Below are 22,454 nucleotides of genomic sequence, written 5' to 3' on the forward strand. Positions count from 1 at the left end.
CCCAGGAAGCCCGGCTGCGTTACATAAATCACCTAAGGTCAACTCCGCAACTGGCACGGCCAACACCGATGTTGCAATCCCGCTCCTCACAAGAGCTGAAATCAAAGTTTATGAACAGAGCAAGAGAAAACAGCCTCCCCCCTCCTGCGGGGAGGTGGGCAAGCGGTGTTTCTGCCCGGGCAGCGGGGAGGTGACGCTGCAGCCTGCTACAGCCACGCAGCTTCGGCGCAGCTGCCACAGGTGTTTGACTACACGAGTACCACCAAGGACACGTGCACAGGCTCGGGGACATCCCCTGCCCCTGGAATGGAGCGTGCAACTTCTGTGCGCTACAAACACGCCTCTACCTGCTAAACCAAAGCCAGCCTCGAGCCAGGCCGAGGAACGGAAGAACCTGAAACGCCCCACGGTGGCAACGGGGTGGTGCAAGAGGAGTGCAAGGTGCCAGTGGGTCTTTTCTCCTCTCAAGCATCTGATTCCTGGAGTAAAAGATCTCAGAGAAGAGAAAGAGGCTCCTGCTAAGCATCAGTCTGGCTCTCTGCACGTTTATCTGCAGCTCCCCGCTGCTATCTCCTCCCCAGAGGCTGAGTCACTTCCTCTCTTTGGCCTCCACCAAATCGGTTGCTAGAGACTCGCCTACACCTTCCCAGCGTCTGCGGAGCCCAGTTTGTCTCAAAATGCGTCTTCGAGCGCGGTGACCACCTCCGGCTCTCCGGCGTGCAGGCAGGGAGCTGGGGCGCTGCCGGCCCCCGGCTCAGCCCCGCCGCTTGCACACCCGCTTCCCCAGGAAGGACGAGCTCTGAAGAGGAAGGGGAAGACGTGGCCGACGATACGAGAGTCACACGCTGCTGAAAGCGGAGGGGTAACCCGGGACCCGAGGGGCAGGGGCGTCCCACGGGCTGCGCTGCGGCTGCTCTGCACCCTGCGGCCACGCTCTGCCCTCCCAACCCCGCCACTTTTTAATTTGGTTTCCTTCTCGCTGCTGCCAGCAGAAACATTTCTAACCCCTCTAGAGCCAGAGCGAGGGCAGAGCTCTCTGAGAAGCAGAACACTGCTGCTGGGGGACACGGGCAGCGAGCTGGTGGAGCCCTACCATAACGCTCTGGCTGCCAAGAGGGCCAGACAGCCCTGAAGTGAGTTGGAGTTCAAATTCTCAACCAAGTATTGAATGTGGCAGTAACACCCCTGACAAGAAGCAGGAGCCACGGTTCTGGCTCCAAAGGTGACACCCCTGAACTTATTCAAGTGAGACACTACAGCACCATGAACCGTGTCAAAGCACTCCCCACTGGCTGTGAGAGCGAGTGACGATCACCCATGCTGGGCTGTAACCCCCCGGCTCCCCCATGGCTGGGGCCACCCTTTCTCCCCCAGCTGCACCCCTCACTTACTGACTCTGCGATGGGCTCGCCCGTCTGCACGCTACAAACACAAACCCCCCACTTTACCCCTGCAAACAGCCGTTGCTACGAGCTGTCGTTTAACAACATGAATTCATGGTTTGAAACTTCCTCTCCGGACAGGAAGTTCAGCAACTGTAAAAATTACCATTTGGCACATGGAAACCCACAGAAATGCCTGGCCGGCCCCGCGTCCTTGCCGGAGAAACAGCCCCACCACCACGGTGGCTGCGTGACCCAGGAGGCACTTGAGACCTTTTAAAATCCGTCCTGCCAACTTCTGAACCAGGGACCGGCCGAGGGCTCACGCAGGCACCGCGTCCTGCGTCAGACCACCTCACGCACCCACCAGAGAGTAGCAGCAATACATCTCTTTTACCATTTTTAAGCATATTCCCAACTTTTAGTCCATTTTATCTCTTTGCAAAGTTATCTTTACCTGACCAGAACTATTTCCAAAGGCAGATTTCCTAGAAATGTACTGAAGGACCTACACAAACCTCTGCCACAAAGCCAGAGCTAAGCCCCTTACAACCAAAGAGCTTTATTCTCCGTGTCAGAGCTTTGCCACAGCCCTTCCCAATTGCTTTACAAACCAAACAGCCCATTCAGTGTCTCTGTAGCTCCGTGGGCCCACGGTGGGCAGGAGCCACATGGACCAGCCACTCTTCTGCCACGAGACGTGACCTGCCCGACCACGACACGGCCAGGCTGAAACACCCACAGCGGCACCAAGAAACCAGGTGTGTACCGAGGCCATGTTGCTCAGTCACGCTGCAACCACCAAAGCAACCTTGGCAGTGCCAAGAACAGGGGCAAACAGGTCACCTTAATGTCCTTATGGTCCCGAGGATCACCCGCACCAGCCCCAAGGAGCCGACCTGAACACCCAGACAGGCCCAGTCACCCAAGTCACACCTCCAGTCCATCACTACAACCTCCAGACAGTTTTACACATGCTTTGACAAGGCCACTCCACACACCAACCAGAAGGAATTTTTCAACTTTAAGATAGTGAAAGCCCCAGAACAACAAAACATGGCTAGAGAGGTATTTACGTATGTATTTACATAGACATACACATATATATCAGGTTTACTTTAGGCAGATGCATGCAAATTCATTTTTTAAATTCTTGTTTTTTCTTCTTTTAAAGAATACTCAGCTTTATTCTCTTTATTTTCCAAGTTCTTACTACCTAGCACTGCTTCTTGTCTTGTCCAAGCTGTAGTTCATGAACTGGACTAGTTAGAGAAGGGACCACCAGCCAAAGGAAGGGGTGCCTCCTCACAGAGCCATCTCTTGGGCCCGTTAAATATATTACTAAGACCATAAGGGCTTTAATCCACTCAGCTCCAGATGCGTGCGTGCATACCACAGTAGTTATCCTCTTGTCCACACATCTCTTCCTTCAATTAAAAACGACAGGAAATTTGATCCAGCGCTTCAGTAGGGATTGCCTGTATAGTGGATACTGGGTGCTCCCCATCAGCCCCAACACTCACGTTTTGAGGGTGGAAAATGTCATTTCTGTACCTGTATCCGAGTCTTTTTGATCTCCATTTGTTCCAACAGTGAAAGGCAACTTCCGTTTGGTCGCTCGCTCTTTCACCTCTTTGCCGCCATCGCTCCGGTCCAACTTCGGAGTCTTGGTTAGAGAAACTTTATCTTTATCCTAGAAAGAGAAGAGACCAGATTAACAAAAGCCCTCCCCAGACTGTGTTCACTGAACACCCCCCCAGGTCCTGCCCCAGGCTGAGGCAGCACTTGTCCTCTCCCTTTTACCGTGGGTTTCCAGGCCTCGCAGAAAGCAGCCTCCCGCCAAGCTAAAAGCCTAGAAGGCCACCAGAAAGGAGCAAGGCCGACCAAGGCTGCTGCGGGGTGCCAAACCTGCAACCAATTCATGTGAAAACTGGAGCCAAACGCCTTGTGTGCAGCTGGGGATACGCAGGCTGCGGTGGGGGAACCCAAGGATTCCCGACCACAACCGCCCTCATCACTGGGCAGGGTTTCCTGATCCCGAGCAGAAGCTGGATGCAGGGGAGCGCACGGAGCACGCCTGGGGGACACACCAAAACCAGCATTAAAGCAAAAAGTTCAATGTGGAGAGCCGAGGGCTTCTCTGTGGGACCTGCAGGATTTCTAGCACAAGCATCCAGCATTTCAGCTTACGTGAGACCACGTTACTCTGGGGAAAACACCACTGACTGTTGACAGGAGCAGCGCCGCAGCCGAGCACACTCAGAGGGTTCACACTGCCCAGGCAGTAACGACCCGCAGCAGACAGGCCAGCCCAGCCCTGCCTGTACCCACGGGCAGCGCTCTCCATCCCAGGGCAAGGTGCTCCATCTGCCCCCAGCTCTGCCTGTACCCACGGGCAGCGCTCCCCATCCCAGGGCAAGGTGCTCCATCTGCCCCCAGCTCTGCCTGCCATCGCCTCCCTTCCAGCAGCCCCACCAAGCTCACTCTCTCCCAGACCTGCCTTTTGGGTTGATCGACTTTAAGCCCCAACCATGTGCAAGCACCAGCCGAGGAGCTGCCAGCAGTTGAAGATTTAAGCTGTCCCTCTTCCACGCAGGCTTCGACGGGGATTTTAAGAGGAGGAGCCACCTTGAGAGCCAACCTGCCAATACTGCGTAAAAGCACAGAAGTGATGTGGATGCGGGCTGCGCACTCCCTGCTTTCTCAGCGAGGCAGACCCGTGCCTGCTCTACACCAGTCTCGTTTATTCGGGTGGGTTTGGATTTTAACATGCAGTGAGGTGAAGCAGGCGACGCTGGGGACTGCTCGGTATGAGCAGCAGGAAGAAATTTTGAAGAAACATCCCGAGCAAGACAAAGTTACCAAGTATTGAGACAGGCATGATTTTTCATATGAACAGCAAGAGCTGGTACATAACTCGAACTTCAGGAGCTCAGTACGCTGAGAATATATACAGACTGAAGTCACGCACTTGTGTTTTTTGTATTTCAGACACTGTATTATTTTAAGCAAGAGCTTCTGGTTTGAATACTGTGCGGCTGCTCTAAAAACAAGGCCAGAACGAGCAGCTTTGCGGCAGATCTGATTTCAATAACCTAGCAAAACCCAGACCCTAAGCTTTAGATATAAAGTTAGATTAAATAAAAGAATCTCAATACATTAAATCATGCAAGACCATCGCTGGAAACTCAGACAAGCAAATCTAACAGAAATTCCCTTGTTTAGAGAAGCCCAGTCATGCTGTCTGCATCAGACTCAGCACCCTGGCAGGTGGCTCCGGTGCCAGCAGTCACAAGACGACGTCGTCACTGTGTACACTGCTCCTTCCTCTTTCCGAGTTTCTGTCTGGCAACGAGGCTGCACCCGCGGATGAAAGAGAAACCCTTTACTCAGACCAAGAGGTTCTGTTTGCGGGTCCCCTTCGCGACGGGCAGGGTGACAGCGCGGTTGCTGCACGCCCAGCTCAGCCCCTCTCACCCGTGCTTTGGCGAGGACTGAAAAAAATGGGTTGGGGAATCCCTTTTTTGGTAAAGCAAGCTAAATAAACCTATCTGACAGCGGCTCTGGTGGTTGGAGGGAGACAAGGCACGTCCGGAGCCCGGGGAAGGGCAGCCCTGCTCGAGAGCAGCTGCCCAGAGCCCTTCCTCGGCACAGGAGTCAGCGGAGCAACGGGACCAAGTCACAACAGCCAAGAGAAACACTCCAGCATTTCATTTAAACGCTCTGGATTTAAGTGCTGTTATTTTTTCTGATGTGAACAAAAATAGTCTGCAGTAAGAGATGATGCCATTTGTCACCTCGGCGCGAGCGTACGCTGGTCTGTCCTTCCCCTCCCCAGTTTAACACAAGCTCGAAGAGCAACGCAACACTCAAACGCCAGGAACCTGCGCCAGGGCGAGTGTCTGAGAGGCCGTGTCGATGCGGGGTAAAGCACCGTCCTCCCCGGGTGTCACGACTGCAGAGACGTGGCCCCAGCCTGCCCCTCAAAAACTCCAACCACACTTCAAAACAATCTGCCCGACAACTTCTCCTCGCCCGGACCCTCCGAGCAGGCTGAGCCCCCAGCACCCCGCACTGGGATTTCCTATGCTCCCAGCACTTCTTCCAGACACCAGTTTCACACGGAGAGCTCCAACAAGAGGTCAATTGTGCTCAACACAAAAATTACAATTTTTTCACTGTTTGTTACCTTAAAATAGATTTTGGCAGGAGCAAATCCATCATGTCATGTCCCCTGCTGCCCAAAAACCGCTCTGCCTCATGAGCAACTCAGCTCCGGGCATCAGCTGGCAGCGCCGCTGCTCCTGCACCCCACTTAGAAGCAAAGGACGATTGATGACAGCTTGTTTAAAACATACCCTCCCTAAAATTCCCTTAACCTCTGGACTTGGCTGCTGTAGTGCGAAAGCCTGAACCTGCAGGCGCAGGGGGGCTGTGGTGCCCACAAGCCAGGCCAGTTGTTTGAAGTATTAATGCCACACGGGATCTCTGCACACTCAGGAGTAAGAAAAAGTGCAGGACGTGTAAAAATAAAACTTATTCTAGAAAGTTATTGCCATGTTGTTAAAAGCTCTGTGTTGGAGGAGAGACAGAGTAAAGGAATTAGGTAAAAAAACCCTTCCCAGCCAAGATGGTGAGCCCAGCACGGAAATGGAAATGGCTGCGTGAATCCCAGCGTCGGGCACGCTCAGGCAACGCTTCGTTTGCATTTGCCCCAACGCTCAGAGCTGCTAATCCAGTAAATTCAGCAAAATTAAATACCAAGAATGAAGGAAGTGGCGGCAGTCCCAGCACTGCTTTGAAGATTCATCTGTACAGTAGCACAATGATAACCTTTTATATGAACTGGATGCAGGGAAGATCCAAACTTTGCTCCCCCCCTGGAAAGCAGCGACCTGCTAAGGACGCCGGCAGCAGTCAGCGGTGAAACCACCGCAGAGAAATTAAGGCAGCTTGGAGAGTCATTCCTGAAAGTAACGTGTGTTTTCATTTTCTTATTTTAAGCTTTACTTCCCTATGTCATCCTTGAGTAAATGCTGTTTTCATTTTTAGGTCTTCTCGTGTTTAAAGTAAGCTCAGGCTCATCTGAATCAGGTTGAACAGAAGGAACAAATCCCAATTAATTGCCATTGCAGAGAAACTTGTATGAATATCTCAGTGTCAGACAGGCTCGGGGCTCTGGAAGGTCAGGACAGCTCTTGCCAAGGGTGAGAGGGAGTCTGGGGAACGGGGGTACTGCTGAGAGCTCAGCAGCAGAAACACGTTCCCCTTTGTAGGTGTTAATAAAAGCTGCTTTGGCAGAGGGGAGATGGCAGAGCATGACTTCAGGAAAAATCCCCTACTGTCACGTTACGTTCTTAGTAAGATTTACTGTGTGAATAACCGAACCCACTGTGAGTTACACTTGCTACGGTTAAAAGATGCACCCCAAGCTGCCACCAGGCATCGCGGTTTGGAGCACAAACCGGGCAGGAGCTGGGCCCAGCAGCTGCCTGACGCCCGCAGGCAGCGCACGGACTGGCCGGGCTTAACCGCGCCTGTGCCGCCCTCGCTTCTCCACAAAGGGCTCGAATCGGCCACAGAGACCCTGGTACCTGTCTGCTCAGGTCATTTGTGACTTACACAAATCAAAGGCACTTTTCACCCTCGGGCAGAACTCCAGCAGGCCAGCTCACTGCTCAAACGCTGGTTCTCAAAGCAAACCCAAACGTGTTGTTATTTTCGGTGCAAAATTCTGCCAGGTAGAGCCACCTCAGCCCCACGCAAAGAAACGTATATGTCCAGCAGAGAAGCTGAGCGAGTCTCTAGCTCAGCTTTACAGGCTGGGCCGTGCACCACAGCCTCCTCCTCCTCCTCCTCTCTGTCTGGACGAGCTGCAGGCAGCAGGGCTGCACCACCACTGCCTCTGCCCGCTGAGAGCTGCGCCGGGGCCGAGCCTGCGCCTCAGCACCGACAAACCCTGACTCACATCCCGGCCGCTGCTGCAGACTTGCGTTACCAGCAATGGAAATCCCCAAAGCCCTTTGTTCTCCAAAATGAGTTGAAAGTATTTCAGGTTGCAATGCTGGTAAAAAGTAAGCAGCAACGAACAAAATCAGCACCGGTAGCCTGGGAGGAGAAGCCCAGAAGAACCAAGGGCTCCAAGGCCCGTGCCCCTGGGCGATGCCCCACGCCGAGCTGGCACGCTGAACTCCTGCCGTGGGCAAAACATCCCACGCCACAAAAAGCAAACGCTGCGAGAGCAGGAGTTTCCCTGCACTAACCCAGACAGCACCGTGGCACTTCCTGAACAAGTCTGCTGGGGCAGGGGGGGGCAGAGAAGGGGCAGGAGATAGTTCTCGCCCTGAGTTTCAAAGAGGGATGCACACAGTTTTTCCCAGCTGGTGGAAACCAAGCCCCTGTATTCCCTAAATCTGGGTCCCTTGTAGCCTTTCCAAAAGTAGAGTACAACACACACACACATACCCCAAGTTTCAAAAAGTCTGGATTTGTGTCATTGTTGGTGCTGCAGTAAAACATGTGAAGTACGGAGAGAACCATGACCAAAGCCCCATTCCTGCGTGCCTCAGGCGCTGAGGTCTGTGAGAAACACCCCCCCGCAGTGACTGTGGGCTGCTTAGCCTCACTGGAACGTCGGCTCTTCGGGCCCCAAGTCACCCAGGGCAGCAGCAGGTTCCACGTCCCGGCAGGCCGCTCCGCACTGGACCCCAGCCTGGCACACGTTCATAGGGAACAGGAATGCACTAACAGTCCTACAGGTCTCAAGAATAATTGAGAAATAAGTACTATGTTCCCTTTTCTGAATTTGGGAGAAGAGAGAGGAAAAAAAAGCAAAAGTTTTTTTAACCCTTTTTAACAGGGGGTCAAGCACCGTTCTGCTTGGCGTTCAGTTCAATCACTGCAGCAAAAATGCAGTTTAGACTCCGCAAGTAGAAGCATTTCCCCATAAAGAGACAAATCCTCTGCTGCAGCCTCTGAGCGCACGGCGTAACCACGCGGCGAGCGGTCCCAGGCACATCAGGAAATGGTTTTGACAACTGATATAATTCTTGCTGCGGCGCTCTGCTCAGCCTAAGCCATGAGTAATCTGCTTCTGGTATGGGGATCTGTGGATCTACACCAGAAAGAGGAATTATTCATATATGGCATGCATATTTTTACAAAACCCTTCAGACTGAACTCAACGAGAAGGAGCCTCCGGGGCCGCTGTGTGCAGCCTTATAAGGCTGACAGGGCCCAACCGGCCGCCCCGTTGCATCTGCTCGCCCCGGGAGAAACAGCTCCTCGCCCAACAGCAGCAAAGCAGATGAAGGATCTCACGTCGTCAGCCACGGAGGGCAACGGAGACACGATCTTTAAACCCCCGGGCTCTCGTGGCTGCGCCAGCAGTGACATCTCACTAGTTAATAGGTCTCTCTCACGGAAAAGCAGGGAGCGGAGAGCTAGGAGGAGTTCCCTCTTATAATTAGCTCCACAACCGAAAGGCAGCAGCTCACATCCTCCTCCACAAAGCACAAGCCCTCGGCGGAAAGGGCAGCCCCCAGCGCGCCCGGCTGTAAGGGGTCCAAGCGCAGAGCTCCCACGTTTCCTGCAGCGCTCGGCCCGCCCCAGCACCGGCACCGCTGAGCACGACGCTCGCCTCCAGTGCTAGAGCTTCGGAGCCCCAACACGTAAATCCTGCTTAAACAAGTCTCCATGTTAAGGTCACATTGAGAGGAACACGCTGAAGCGGCAGCGCGGTTCCTGCTTCCCCACGCACGCCCTGGCAGCGCCGGTGGGCGCGGGTCGCCCCACGCGGCACGGCTCCGGCTCTGCCGCAGCCGCTCTCTGCCTTCCCCAGCCAGCCTCCGCCAGCGAGCCTGTGCCAAGTCGCAGGCTCGGGCCTTTGAAAGTGTTGACAAAGGCAAGATAAATTAAAAGCAGCAGCTTGCTTGACAGGCAGGTACAACAGCGTCTGGAAGGAGGAGGTCTAACAACTGAGTGCTTTTGCCCTGAGTCACTGCTCCAGCTCACGCTCCAGAGTTAACTAGAAACGGGGCGATGTGCGGCACCGTGTCCTTCGGCCACCTGGGCTGGATCTCAGCTCAGTCCCTGGAGGACAAGAGCCTGAAAGTTTCTCCTCTGTTGATAAGATCAGAATAGGCTCATCCCCGTCCTCACTCAATAGCACTCTCCACAGGTCTGCGCTGACGCCTTTGAATGGGAAGCATAAAATTATTTGTGTCCTAGTTATTTTGCCAGCGGGAGATAACTCCAGTTCCCGGCGTCCCTAGCGTGGCTCAGCAAACCTGCTCTGTAAATAACATGCAGCCTTTAAGCTGCCGCGAGTGGATGAAATAAAATGGGAGCTGATTCGTATTATAACTGATCCCCTCCCTCCCGAAGCACCTGCGCCAACATTAAGCTTCTTACACAGCACAGACAAAACCCCGTATTTACATATTCTGCGCTGCTGGGCTCAGTTTTATTTGCCAGGGTAAACGCTGGCATCTTCCCGATGCCACACGGCAGCTGTTTCACCTCCAACACCCTTGCTCCTGGTGTTTGCCCCCTCCCAGAAGCCCGAGTCCCAGCAAAGCGCCTGTGCAAAGGCAACGCTCCTGCTCCGGGCACGGCTCCCGAGCCGGGCCTGGGCACACACGGTGATGCAGCAAGGGAAACGGGCACGTGCTAGCAGCATGCGCAATAAGCAAATTCCTGCCTGGATTATTTGTCGTTTTCCTTGTTTTGTCAATAAAATGACCTCAATCACAAGAGGAGTTACTACCATCAACACGGGTGGGGTTGCAGGGGACGTGACAGAGCAAGAGACTCACAAAGCTCAGCTCCAGCTCCCCGGGCCCCGCGGGAACTCCTGGGGGAATGCTGAGAAACTGGAACAAGGAGATGAAAGGGAAGTGGATCCTTAGCAGAATATAGTAGATGTAGGCTTTAAGTTTTATTTAAAGGTAACATTTGTATGCACATTTCTGCACAGCTATTTACTGGAAACTACTGATACTGAGAAGGATGAAAAAAGCTGAATGAGAGGAAGCAGAGCGTAAGTCTGGAGGAAAATGAGAATCTGGGAATGAAGAAGTATGAACTTACTTATCCTTAAAGTCAGATTTCATCTCAGTAACCTCACCTCAAGCCCAGTCAAAACCTAAACATCTCAAATAAAACCCCAGAAGCAGTAATTTCAGCTGAGCAGCTCACACACTAAGTCCTGGTCAGGCCACAGTGAGAGCCCAGAATTCCGGGCGAAGCAAGACCAGCTGAGTCTGACACAGACGCGGCATTTACAGCCGGAGGAGGAGGAGAAACTCCTCCCTCGCGCAGCACACGCCTGCGTGATCGCTGCATTACTTGGTCCTTACAGGGCTCAGTGCAGAAAAGCCTTAAAAATGCACAGTACTTGCAGAAGAGAATCTTCCAAAGCATCCCCACGCTGCTTCGCTGAGTCGGGTCCCTGTGGCCGCAGCACTTCCCAGGAAGTACTGCAGCCACCAAGAGCTAACGTGGACCCCACGGGCTGGCAGAGTGTCAATACACAGATTTGATTCTGGTGGGAACAACCCATGGCAATCTCCTGCCCCATGAAATATTGCCACGGCTTGAAGACACCAGGCACGAGGGGCAGCATCCCTAAAGGAAGGCAAGTGAACCAAACACGTTACCTTTTTCCCCGTTTGTTTCTCCACCATGTCGTTGCTGAGAGAGAAATCTTCTGGCTGTGGTGTTTTAGAACACCCACCCTTGGGCATCGTTCTGCCTTCCTTACTTGATCTTCATTTATGCTGCCATCGCCTCATCATCAACCGTCTGTTTAGAGAGAGAAAAAGAGAAGTTAGACATCTCAAAAGGATCTTTCCACAGGAGGAAAAAAGGCCAGACACTTCCCACCAAACTCTCTGATGGCCACGCCAGGGTGGCAGAGCCCCTCCAAACGCCACAGACCACCCATCAGAGCGGGCAAACCTGCTCCTGGCTTCTGCCACCTTCCAAACACGGGGCAAGCTGGGACCTGCAGCTGCAAACACGACGTGTTTCACATGCAAGGGCGAACCTAGAATGGATCGTGCCCAAACAGAGCGCAATACCCCTCCCGTTCTCCATCCACAGCATCACTCCAAGCCGACATGAACCCTCTGGCAGCTACGGCTCCACGCAGAGTGCAGGGACACGGGGACAGACCCCCCGGGTACGTGTCTGGGGCAGGGACAGCCCTGCTCCTCCCCCCGTTTGCCACGCTGAATTCCCAGACACTGGCAGGACCAACACACACACACACACCTCGCTGAATGACAAAACCCACTTATAAAACGCACTTTCTGAACATGGCGCCGTATGAGACGAGACCAGAAACCACCCAGGGCTCCCGGAGCCTTTGCCACGGGCTCCCGAGGCCGGCACCGGCGCTGCTGCCGCGCCTTGGCCTAGGTAAGACAATTTGGAGAATAACAAAGCGCTCCCTGCTCCTGCCATGTGTTGCCTGGTTACAGGGCTGAAAAGACAACTGACATCTGAAATACAGCGAAGCAGGAGCTGCAACAGGGATCAGAAATACCGGCTGAAGCCATGGCAGGTGAGGCCTTTTTAGGTGTACAGAAATATCTCCTCTCCTGACACCAGAGGCTAAAAAGCATCCGTGCAACAGTAGAACTCCAAGGAGTGACCCACATCAATCCCTACAGCAAAGGTCTCGTCGTGCTTACGCTGAAACGGCATAAACAGGCACCATTTGAAAACTCCCCAGCTAATTGCCACCTGACAACACTACACATTGCACCCATTAACTTCTTATAATAGCGGCTGGGTTTCTGCAGAGCTACAATTGCAGGAAATTGTCCAGGAACAAAGTCATGCAGCACTCCATCACAAGATGGGAATTCTGTGGGCGGGGAGAGAGAAAGAAAACAGAGGAGAGGAGCGGAGCCAAAGCCTCCCGCCTGCTCGGGGTCAGAGCAGCGTGGACCCTGAACCGCGTCCCGGGCAGCACCGGGACAGGCCAGCACCGGCTCCCTGGGTGCCGGGTCCCCGCACCGAGGGCGGCTGGAGCAGGTCCGGGGGTTGAAGGCTGGTGGAACACTAGCACGGTGCTTTCATCAGCCTCGTATTTTAGAAGTTCCCTGGAAGGCTCTTCATAATTTAGATGTTTCATTTACGCTTCGGAGGCTTTAAGGCCCTTTGGGCTGGTTTGTGGCCTTTTTTTTAAAAAAAAAAAGAAAAAGTGATTCAGAGGCCCCAGCCCAGCCCTGCAGCAGCACGAATTCCCAGACCAAAGCACGGTGCACTAAGACATCCCAGCACTGGCACTCTCAGCAGGAGACTGTGCTTTCCGAGGTGGCTGACCCTCCACCCTGGCTCCTTTGCCTTGGCTACGGGAAGACGGTTACACGTGTTTAGCAACAAAGGTTTCAGAGACTGAGGCCTCTTTGTGTCTCCCTGTTCAACATGGGGACAAGCTGCCGTGCTGAGTTTTGGGACCTCCAGCCCTTTCCTTTTGGATGTGAGAGCAGGAAAGGATCTGAACTGGCAAAGCCATAAGCAGGCTGATCAGCCATCCTCATCACTGCAGATGGGAAGCAAAACCAGGGGGAGAAGTGCAGAAAATTCAGCCTACCAACCCAGCATGTCCATAAAGAGAAAACAAAATAAAATAATCTTCTGTTAGAGCGAGGGAACAGCCATAGAAATCTGCATCTCCAAATTTCTGCTCTTCATCACTTGAAGGGCCTGCAGCCCAGCACAAGTGCCAGAGTTCAAGCACCACAAGGTCTGACTCAAAACAGCACCTTAAAAAGGCAGCTGAGCTGTCCTCGGGCACGCTCAGCGCCTGCAGAGAGAGGCTGGAGCTCACAAATCCTGCAGCCAAGAGCAAGTGGCCCCGGCATCCGTGCAGCCAGGGTCCCAGCACCCAAGGGGCCACCAGGCTGGGTGTCAGCGTGCCCAAGCGCGGCTCTCCCGAGGGCACGGCTCCGCGGAGGGAGTCCCGCCACGCTGCGCGCTGAAGAAGCTTCAGTCATCTGCAGCCTCCAGAACCTCGGTCTGTCAGCCACCATCAACCAATTTGTAAAGTTTAATAATTTTTTCCCCTCGGTTTCACCTACTGGTGCTCGTTGAGGTGCAGATCAAGGAGAAATGAGTAAATGCCCCAGCATGTGCCTGGGAGGAGGCAGGAGGCAGCAGGATGGAGGACAGTCTCCCACCGGATCAGATTTACTTCAATATTCACTGCAAATCTAAGAAGTAAAAATTCAGATGATGGAAATTTATTTGTACTTTGCAAAGGATATTAGAACAAGCAGCTTCACTTCTGCCAGTCCCGGGACCAGCATGGCTGGGACCAGGACACGCTCTGCTCCCGATCATAAACAGCCAGAAATTAAAACCGTGTCATTTCCAGTGTCTCCCTAGAACTGTTCCATGACCTGCACGCTGTCAATTTATTCTCGAAAAAATTCTGCCCACTCCCCACGTCTTTGTGGCTGTTTGTAACCGGGGTAGGTACCTATTCACGTGGAGCTTCGAAAACCTGTTTAACTGAGAAAAGGCCAGACGGATGCCAGATTAATTCTGCACCCCTTCTGTTCATCTAGCTGACTCATTACACTTGGAAAGCTGGCTGCCTCTCCATGTAAACAGAGCACTGGCCTGTTTAACAGCTTGGAGGGAGTATTACATTTGCACAACAATTACCAACAACGCTCACAGTCTTCGTTTCATTTTTAAGCACGTTTAATAAGAGTCAGAAGGGAGGGTACAAATTCCCAGTTTGGAAGAGCTCGTGGGAGCGACGGCCGAGCATTTCAAAGTTGCAAATCTAGGGCTGCAGAATTACAATTTGGCTTCAATCCCTCCTAATCTGGGAGCTGGACAAGCCACCCCCTTTCCACGACACCCCTCTCAACCTCACCTCCCTACCAGGAGACAATCATCACCCTTCCTATTTTGTAAACAATTAACTAAGCTCCTTGAACGAGATGATTACATGTCTGCCGCACAATAAGAAGTGGGAGACCAAGTGAGCTCAACGGAATATAATCCCTCGTACTTCTCCGGAAAACAAAGGAGCTGTTTACCTCTGGCCGGCAGCCAGCCCGGGCTGCGCACGCCGCCTTCCCCCGGCACGCCAGCCCTCCGCAAGGCGCCTCTGCCCCGGGAAAGCAGCGATGGAGAGGGGGGATCTGCCCAGCGCTCGGCCAGCCTGGGCACGGCGGCTCCCGCCGGGTCGGGACGGGGTGCCGGGTGCTGGCGGGGAAGGCCACGGCAGCCCCAGCTCCCAGAATATCACACGCATGACTTCGCCTGAAGGGAGAAAGCTGGAAAAGTGGACATGACAGCCAGCCCGGTCACCCTGTGGCCATTCCCGCTCCTGCCTGGGCTGGGGGCCCTCTGGGCCGCTGCCACCCCCGCGGCAGGGGCTGGGAGATGGGGGACAGGGGCCCCCATGGCACCTCCGAGCACCCTCCCGAAGAACAGGACTGGGGAGCACGACGGGGCGGGGGGCTGGAGCTGAGCCTAGCGAGGCCGGTGGGGATCAGCTCTGCAGAGCCAGCCCTGGCCGAGCACAAACACACACACAATCCTCTCCTCTCCCCTTGCTGGGGCGAGGAACCAGTTGAAAATGGTTTTTATTGTGCCCAGGACATGCCAAGCCAAAGCCACACACGGAGACCAAACATTTCTGTGGAGGATCTCAAAAGGCAAAGGTCCCAAAAGGGATGGGAAGGGGGGTGTGGGTGTGATCTGTCCCTCCAAGCTGCAGGAGGAGGAGGAGGAGGGCACTGCCGGCTCCATGCTCGGCCCCGCTGGGCTGGTGGGGAGGCAGCCCGGGACCAGTTGCACCCGTTAGCCAGGACTGGGCTCCCAGTGAAGTCAACGGGCAAATGGGGACAGGCACAGGGCTGGAGCCCGCTCGCAGCCCCAGCCTGGCCACCACCACCACCCTGCCTGACAGAGAGGAGCTTCCTCATCAACAAACCCGACATTTAAACCTCTTCTCCCCACACTCCTCCTGCCGTCAGGGGCATAGGGAGCGACGGCCATATCTGTGACAAGGAAGAGAAGATGCAAATGCAAACAAGGCTGAAGTCTTCACATGCTTTCAGCTGGACAGCCAAGCTTCCCCCGGCCCTGCCTGCACCCCGGGCTGCCCGCGCCGTCCCTCCACGCCTGCCCTCCCGCAGCTCCTCGTGCAGCCTCTCGCCCCGCCGCCAGCAGACCAGCCAGGCTCCTGCCATCTCTATCTGAAGCCACAACAAATTAGCTCATGCCCAAGATCTGTGCATTGGAGCCTGCCCATACCCTGCCAGCTTGGAGTAAAAAAGATTGTGCAGACTTCTTTAAATGCCAGACAATAAGAAGAAAGCTGGCTGGAGGCTCTTACCCGTTACAAAAAACTCCAAGGCAAGGATGGCAATTAGAGGCGCAGACGTTATTTGCACAAATCCAACACATTTGTTTGGTCTGAAAAGGTTGGAATATGAACAAGCCCCATCGAAACATGAAAATTTTAAAACCTCAGGCTCCTTTTGAGGACTGTCCCAGAAAAACAGGTGTCCTTAAATCTTTGAAAATCGCCTTAAAATAACAACTCGCATAGATCACGTCCAAGATCAGATCCCTCACCCCTAGCACTAGAAAGCCTGGGGAGAAAAAAACAGAAGTTGAGGTCTTTCAACATGCCGAAGTGCGCCCGTCTGCACCGCCCCACTGACGCCTTCACCGAGCTGTCTGTCAGCCCAGCGCGGGCCGTCCCCAGCCGCGCTACACCCACCGCGCACGTCACTAACGGGCTGCACGTTCCAAAAAGCCACCGTCACACCTTCACCAGCGCAGCCCGTGGGCATCCTGTTTAGTGCTGGTTTACCAACAAGCTGCCAGCATCAAAGCTCTGCTCTTCACCAGCTTTTCCTTTACCTGTTAGGCCAACGCAACTCACCGTTAGTACCTAAAATCGCTTGTGAGCACTACGGGGAACAAGGAACAATTGTTCTTTGTGCTCCAGCTCGGCTCCGGAAGAGTAAAGTCCATCTTTTTCCACCACGGGTACAAAAGCTGGGAGCAGCAGGAGGGCTGCGAGCCCGCAGTGCAAACACAGGTGGGTTCCAGTCCCCGGCTTGACAGTGGGTAACCACAAAGATTAGCCATTAATAGGTAGTGCAGCACGAGGTGCTAATTCTTACAGCCCTTACCCAAAACAAGGGAAACTGAGCAATCTGCTGCCTTGCTCTGAGCGCAGCCGGCGGGGAAGGGCTCTTGCCTGATGTCACGTCTGGGGTTACCCCAGTTTCACAGCTCCGTCGTGCCCTCACCTTCAACTCAACATCATCCTTCTCTCCCCTGGGGAACTTGCTGTCTTTTTATTCCTGGCTTTTGAAGGGAGATGTCGCTCCTTATCAGAAGTTCTTACAGATGAAACATCTTTCTTCATCTCTTTGCGCTGCTTCACCTCTCCTGTTCTCAACATCAGTACCCGGTCCCCACAACAACCGTCCTTTCTTCCGCCTTTCTCAAATATTTATTTCGCCTTAACCCACAGTGTTTCCTGACCTCCCGATACGCCTGTAACTACTCACATCTGGATGTATTTGCATGGGGCTCAGGCAAGGCTTGCTTGCTTTCTCAGATACATGCCAGTAACATGAATTAAAACAGCTGTGAGTATTTCAATCATTTCTGAAATGGACGCCCCTTCCCCGTGTTTGTTAGAACCTGCAGAAAATAACACAACGGAAAAGCTCGCCCGGCCGAGCGGCTTGTGCCTGCAGACGTGCACCCACATCCTCAGGGACCATGGTCAGGACGATGCTCGAGACCTTGTCAGGCACCATGAAAGTCCAACTCCTCAACGGTTCTCCAGCAATGACTCGCTACACAAACCCATCCCACTAACGGGTTAAATTTAAACCACAACCCCGACGCGCGGAACCTGCGAGTGTCATTTCCTGCCCCAGCACCAGAAGACGGGGCAATAGTCTCAGATTATGGCAACTACTTGTTTTTCTATTACACTGAGTGTTACTATTTAACAATATTGTAATTGGAAATTTCTGGCAAACTACCCTGTGATTCAGAATACTCCAGCCGGGACTGTTCTCGGGATACACAAAGTCTGAGATGAAAGCGAGCCCTGACAGTACCCTGCAACCACGAGCAACCACTCTGCCTGTGTGGTTTCTCCAGGAGCAGTTTTTCCCACAAACCCTTCCCTCAATTATCTATATGCAGCTGCCTCTTGATATTGCTACATTTCTGGATGCCGCTGATTATCTGGTTTCTGGCCAAGGTTACAAAACTGTTGTTTCAGTCAGTTCTCGGAGCTGTGGTCTGGGAGCGGGATCAGCTCCGATGAGGAAACCTTTGGAGCGGGCGGTGTGTTACGGGAGGGCCGGGGCAGCGTACGGCCCTGCCGCACCATCAGTCAGAGTGGAGGAGCCGATTACGACACCGTTGACCTCCCGGTGAGATTTTGGGATGGCTCCGAATCACCAGTTCAGACCAAAACCTCCCAGAGAGGAGGTCTCCGTGCCTTCTGGTTCACACAGAAACCCACCAGGCTTCAACCAGGAAAGAGCTGTAACCACGTCTGCAAACACAATCGTCTATTGGACTTCTTGAACATCAGCCTCCTTAAAACAGTGACGAACTCCACTTGGATATTCCCACTGCTACAGCATATGGAAGGAAGAATATTGCCCTAATTAAGTACATCCCAAGTCTTACACAAAGCAATACTGTGTGCCTAGACTGATCAGCAACGCTAACTTTAAACAGACTGCATGGTGTATTGCATGTCACATGCATTTAAGAGGAAGAAATGCAGCCCAAAATATCCCGCACGCAGAAAACAGGAAAGAAATTAATGTGCTGAGAAGTACGAAGAGTGCAAAGCCCTTACCCGCAGCTCAGCGGGTCATGAGCGGGGTGAGCCTCCACGGCACACACGGTTCACACAATGCACTGGGGGCCTGTCCTGAAGGTCCCACCCGTAGGGGAAGACAGGGATTCCCCAGGGCTGCTTTATTCTGGCAAAATTTAACAAACACCATAAATCTGCACAATCTCAGGACAGTCTGGGGAGCCAGGCTCTGGCCCCCCCACGCCTGGCAGGGAGCTATAGCTGCGGCTCACTGCAGCTTGCTCTGCTCAAGTGCAGCTCAAGGGGCTCACGAGCACCAGCCAAGCCCCAAAAACAAGCTGGGCCCAATTTGCAAGATGGAGAAACATGCCAGCACAGGTTCCCAACCACTGCTGTCCTTGATTTGATGCCGGCTAAATCACAGTGAACGAAAGGGCAACAGATGAAGCAGCAGCGACTGACCGTGCCCTGGCAGCGAGCTGCGTCACCCTCCCCACCGTCCCGGTGGCCGCTCGGGGACCCTGGCACGGGAGCTGGCAGGGGCTGCTGGCACACTCCCTCCTCGCCCGGGCCGGGGCTCCTCCGCGCTCCCCACCTGAGCATCTTCCATCCTCCCACTCCTGGCACTGGTGACCTGCCCCAAGGGGGGGCCGCAGGGTGAGCACCATTCCTGCAGAAAGCTCACGTCGGCTCCTGCAAGCCCCATCTGCTGCTCAGCTGCAGCAAGGGAAGGCTGGGGAAGGTAACAGAATGCATTTGTGCTTATTTCCAGCCGTCTCAATTAGCGCAGGCGTCGCCGTTACGTGGCTAAATCACCAATAACTTTGTGCCTTGTTTGCCTCCGGGAACTCGGTATTTGCGCTGACGCGACGCAGCTGGGCCGGGGCGCAGCGGGCAGATTTTACCAGCCAAGTGAGACCAGGCTCTGTGCGTTCGGGCGGCTTTAATTAAACACCACGTATTCCTAGTGCATCTCTCTGTATACCCATATGCACGTGCACACACATGCACGGACAGACGCACGGACATATTCACTAAAACCTGAACAAGACTTTTGCTCCAGCCCTGCCCAGTTCTCCGCGCTACACGCTTCAATATGTAGAGGTGTAAGACAAAGACCAGCTCTTACTACAAAGAAAGCTACGTGACTTAAACAAGCCCTTAAACCTGAGAGGAGACAATGACCCAGCACGTTAATTACGTAAGAAATAAAGAAACCAAAAATATCTTGCAAAAGGTGCCATGGCCATTGCGACAGGATCCTTCAAGCCGAGGAGACCCCCGGGGCTGCCACCACCAGCCTCAGGCAGGGCGGGCTCTGCGGACACCAGCTACACCCTAACAAAAGCCCTGCTTAAGCCTCGCTGGATTTGAACAAATTCTTCAGGATGTTTGAACTCGTGTTCAGTCCACGATGTTGCAACAGCCAAGTCACATCATCTCCCAGCTGTGAGCACGAAAGACCACAGTAATCTCAGCAAAACACATCTCTTCCTCCCTGTTCTTGCACAATTCTTCCCAGGTTCCCTCTCCCCGTCCCAGCACCCTCATGCCTGCTGCAAACACACAGAGCTTCCTCCAAGCATGGGAACCTCCGGAATATTCTGGTGAATTTAGGAGCAAGGACTAGGCAACAGAACAAATCTCGCCCATCACCCCTTTCCAGGCAGTGGCCCTGAAGGCATCAGGCTTTGGGGAAAAAGCAAACAGAGAACTTCGCTGATTTGCTCTTATCTGGGGTCTGGAGTTTTGTTTTGGCCGTCTGCCTCTTCATCCTTTTCAACTGAAGCCAGTGGGCTCGAGATGGATGTTTTATCCATATACAAACCCCTTTGCAGCAAAAGTGATTTTTGTTTGCCATGCTATGGCAGCTTTTAAACGACAGTGCAAGGACTGAATAGAGATGGACTTTAAAAAAAATGCACAGAACCAGAAAAACCCAGAACTTTTAAGCGTCATTTCAGTAGAGAAGGGAAGACAGTGAAAACTTGGATGCTCTGACTTTCCAGACTAACCGTAAGACTTCAGTTACAGAGGACAGGTATCAGAAGTGCCATGTTAGCCTCTCAAGCCTTCTATTAATGCATCGCTCAAAGTTTTATTCATGCCCCATCACTGGAGACACACAGGAAGGATAATAACCCTGAGCTGGTGTCAGCAAGAACCTGCCCTGGAGCAGCAGCGGGGCAGGCGACCTGGAAGCCCTTTCCAACCGATACTGCACAGGCTGTGGAAAACCAGCCTCCTAACCCCAAACCTGAGAATACCTGAGGTACCTAAGCCAGCTTCTGCTCTGAGGGAGCTTCCCTCTCCAGTGACCAACCTGGGGCCGTAAGCAGCCAGATCTCCCGCCTTCAGCACCGTCCACCACGAGTGCAGCAGCCAAATCCACCATCACCACCAACACCCAGCGCAGGCCGAGCTGCAAACCCACTGTCCTCCCAGCAAAGCAAACACGCGACGGTCGCCCTCAGGATACGGAAAAAATTGATTCAGAGCTCACATTAAACTGGGAAGCCTGCAAGCACGGAAGGAACTTGGAAAGGCAGAAAAAAAACGTCTAGGCCGCATAAAGTTTCCGTTTTCTGCCAGGGCAGCAGTCAGGCAGGGAAGCCTTTCTCATGAACACACCACGCATCACAGAGCAAGCACAGCACAGAGCCAACGCCGGGCAGCAGCCGGGTGCGGAGGGGAAAGGCTTCTGCCGGTTTCAAAGGTCCGTGCGGCGGCGCGGGCCGGGAAAGAGGAAGGTCTGCTGCCCAGATTTCTGGGCTGCGGGGCAGCCACACACGCCGTGCGGCTCTCGGAGCTGGCTCCACGCAGTTTTGAACTGTTAATGCTTCCAGGCACCGCCGCTCCCCCTCCCAGCACAACTGTCACCACACTTTTCGTGCTACTTAAAAAGCCACCGCAGCTCCCCGAGCCCGGACACACTGATAAGAACAGTGGATTTCCCAGATTATTTCAGCCTGAGCTGGAAAGCAGAGCTCCGCCTGGAGCCGTGCGTCTGCTGACGACAGACCACCACCACGCTGCTATTTAACAAGCTGTACGACAGGAAAAAAGCTTGCTGTGGCTTCTGTGGGGCTCCGCGTGCTGCAGCCAACGCGGAAAAAAGCGAAGCGTGAGCTTCTCCAAGCAAACCACATGCCCTCCGTTGCCGGCTGCCAGGCGTGCGGGGAGAAGCGCCTTGCCCGTTACCTTCATCGCTTCTGCTCGTCTCGTTTCAGAAGCCAAACTCCCCCTCCGGTTTTCCCACTCCTGGTCCAGCAAGCGGTGCCTCTGCTGCCGGGGATGCCAGCAAGGCCCCTGCTCACGGCCACGCCGGTGCCAGGAGGCTCACGCCTGGCTCAGCACGTTGCCAAGGACCCCGGCCCTACGCACGGAAGAACCAAGTGGCCATCGTCTTCCAGAAAAGGTTTGGGAACAACACAGCCCTGTTGCTGGTTTGCCAGGAATCAAATCACAGTTAATTCTCCACAAATCAGCAACCCTCCCTCCTCTCTTCTTCCTCCATCTTCATCTTTCAAATTACAGTGCTTTTGAAGGTGATCTATTGTGTATAAAGACATAGGAACGCATTTACCAAAATGAGTATATTCTTGCACAGCAGAAATTCAATTTTCCCTACAAAGCTATTGTTGAACGTGTCATCAGAGCAGGAGTGATGGAAAGCTGTAAAACTGCTTTAACAGATTGTTTCCGTAAGGACACGGGCCCCCACCCTTCAAAAAAAATGGAGAGCCCCTCCTGACTTTGGGTCTAATTAAGTTACGCGTACATGAGGCCTCTTGTAAGACAATTTGTTATAAAGCTGTTGCTTAAACACTCACTGAAAACCGAGCCAAGTTGAGAGTATCTGGCGCTGCGTTTCAGCAGCTGACCAGACACGTGCGGCGTTGGGAAGCGTGAGGCTCCGCAGATGTCCCCGGCACCGCGGCACATCCCCACCGGGGCTCGCCCAGGAGCCCAAGCAGCTTCGAAAAGGCAGCGTTCAGACAAAACATATGTGTGGCAAGTTGGGGGGAAAAAAAAAACCCTCAGATTCTCTGCCGCCTCCTCGTCTTCCTTAAAAAAGAAAGGTCTGTCTCCCAGCTGCGTGCTGGATTCGCCTGCCTCCCCCAGGCTGAGGAGCCCAATCTGACAACATGGTACTCGGTAGCAAAATTTGGAGAAGGGAGGGATCAAAGTCGGGCTTATTGACCCCAGGGGGGAAAAGAAGAAGT

General features: G+C 53.7%; 1 protein-coding gene across 3 annotated transcripts in view; it reads right to left on the minus strand.

Moving 5' to 3' along the window:
* Positions 1 to 22,454, minus strand: part of ANKRD11 (ankyrin repeat domain containing 11) — a 154,445-nt gene that overhangs the window by 27,203 nt on the left and 104,788 nt on the right. For all 3 annotated transcript variants that reach the window (XM_074913436.1, XM_074913435.1, XM_074913437.1), the window contains 2 exons: positions 11,042 to 11,186; positions 2,937 to 3,075 (listed from right to left, as the gene is read on the minus strand). In XM_074913436.1, the coding sequence (XP_074769537.1) occupies positions 2,937 to 3,075; positions 11,042 to 11,128 (226 nt within the window). In that variant the 5' untranslated portion in view covers positions 11,129 to 11,186. The remainder of the gene's footprint in view (positions 1 to 2,936; positions 3,076 to 11,041; positions 11,187 to 22,454) is intronic.

The sequence above is a fragment of the Athene noctua genome, chromosome 9 (assembly GCF_965140245.1).
Source record: "Athene noctua chromosome 9, bAthNoc1.hap1.1, whole genome shotgun sequence".
Classification (NCBI taxonomy): domain Eukaryota; kingdom Metazoa; phylum Chordata; class Aves; order Strigiformes; family Strigidae; genus Athene; species Athene noctua.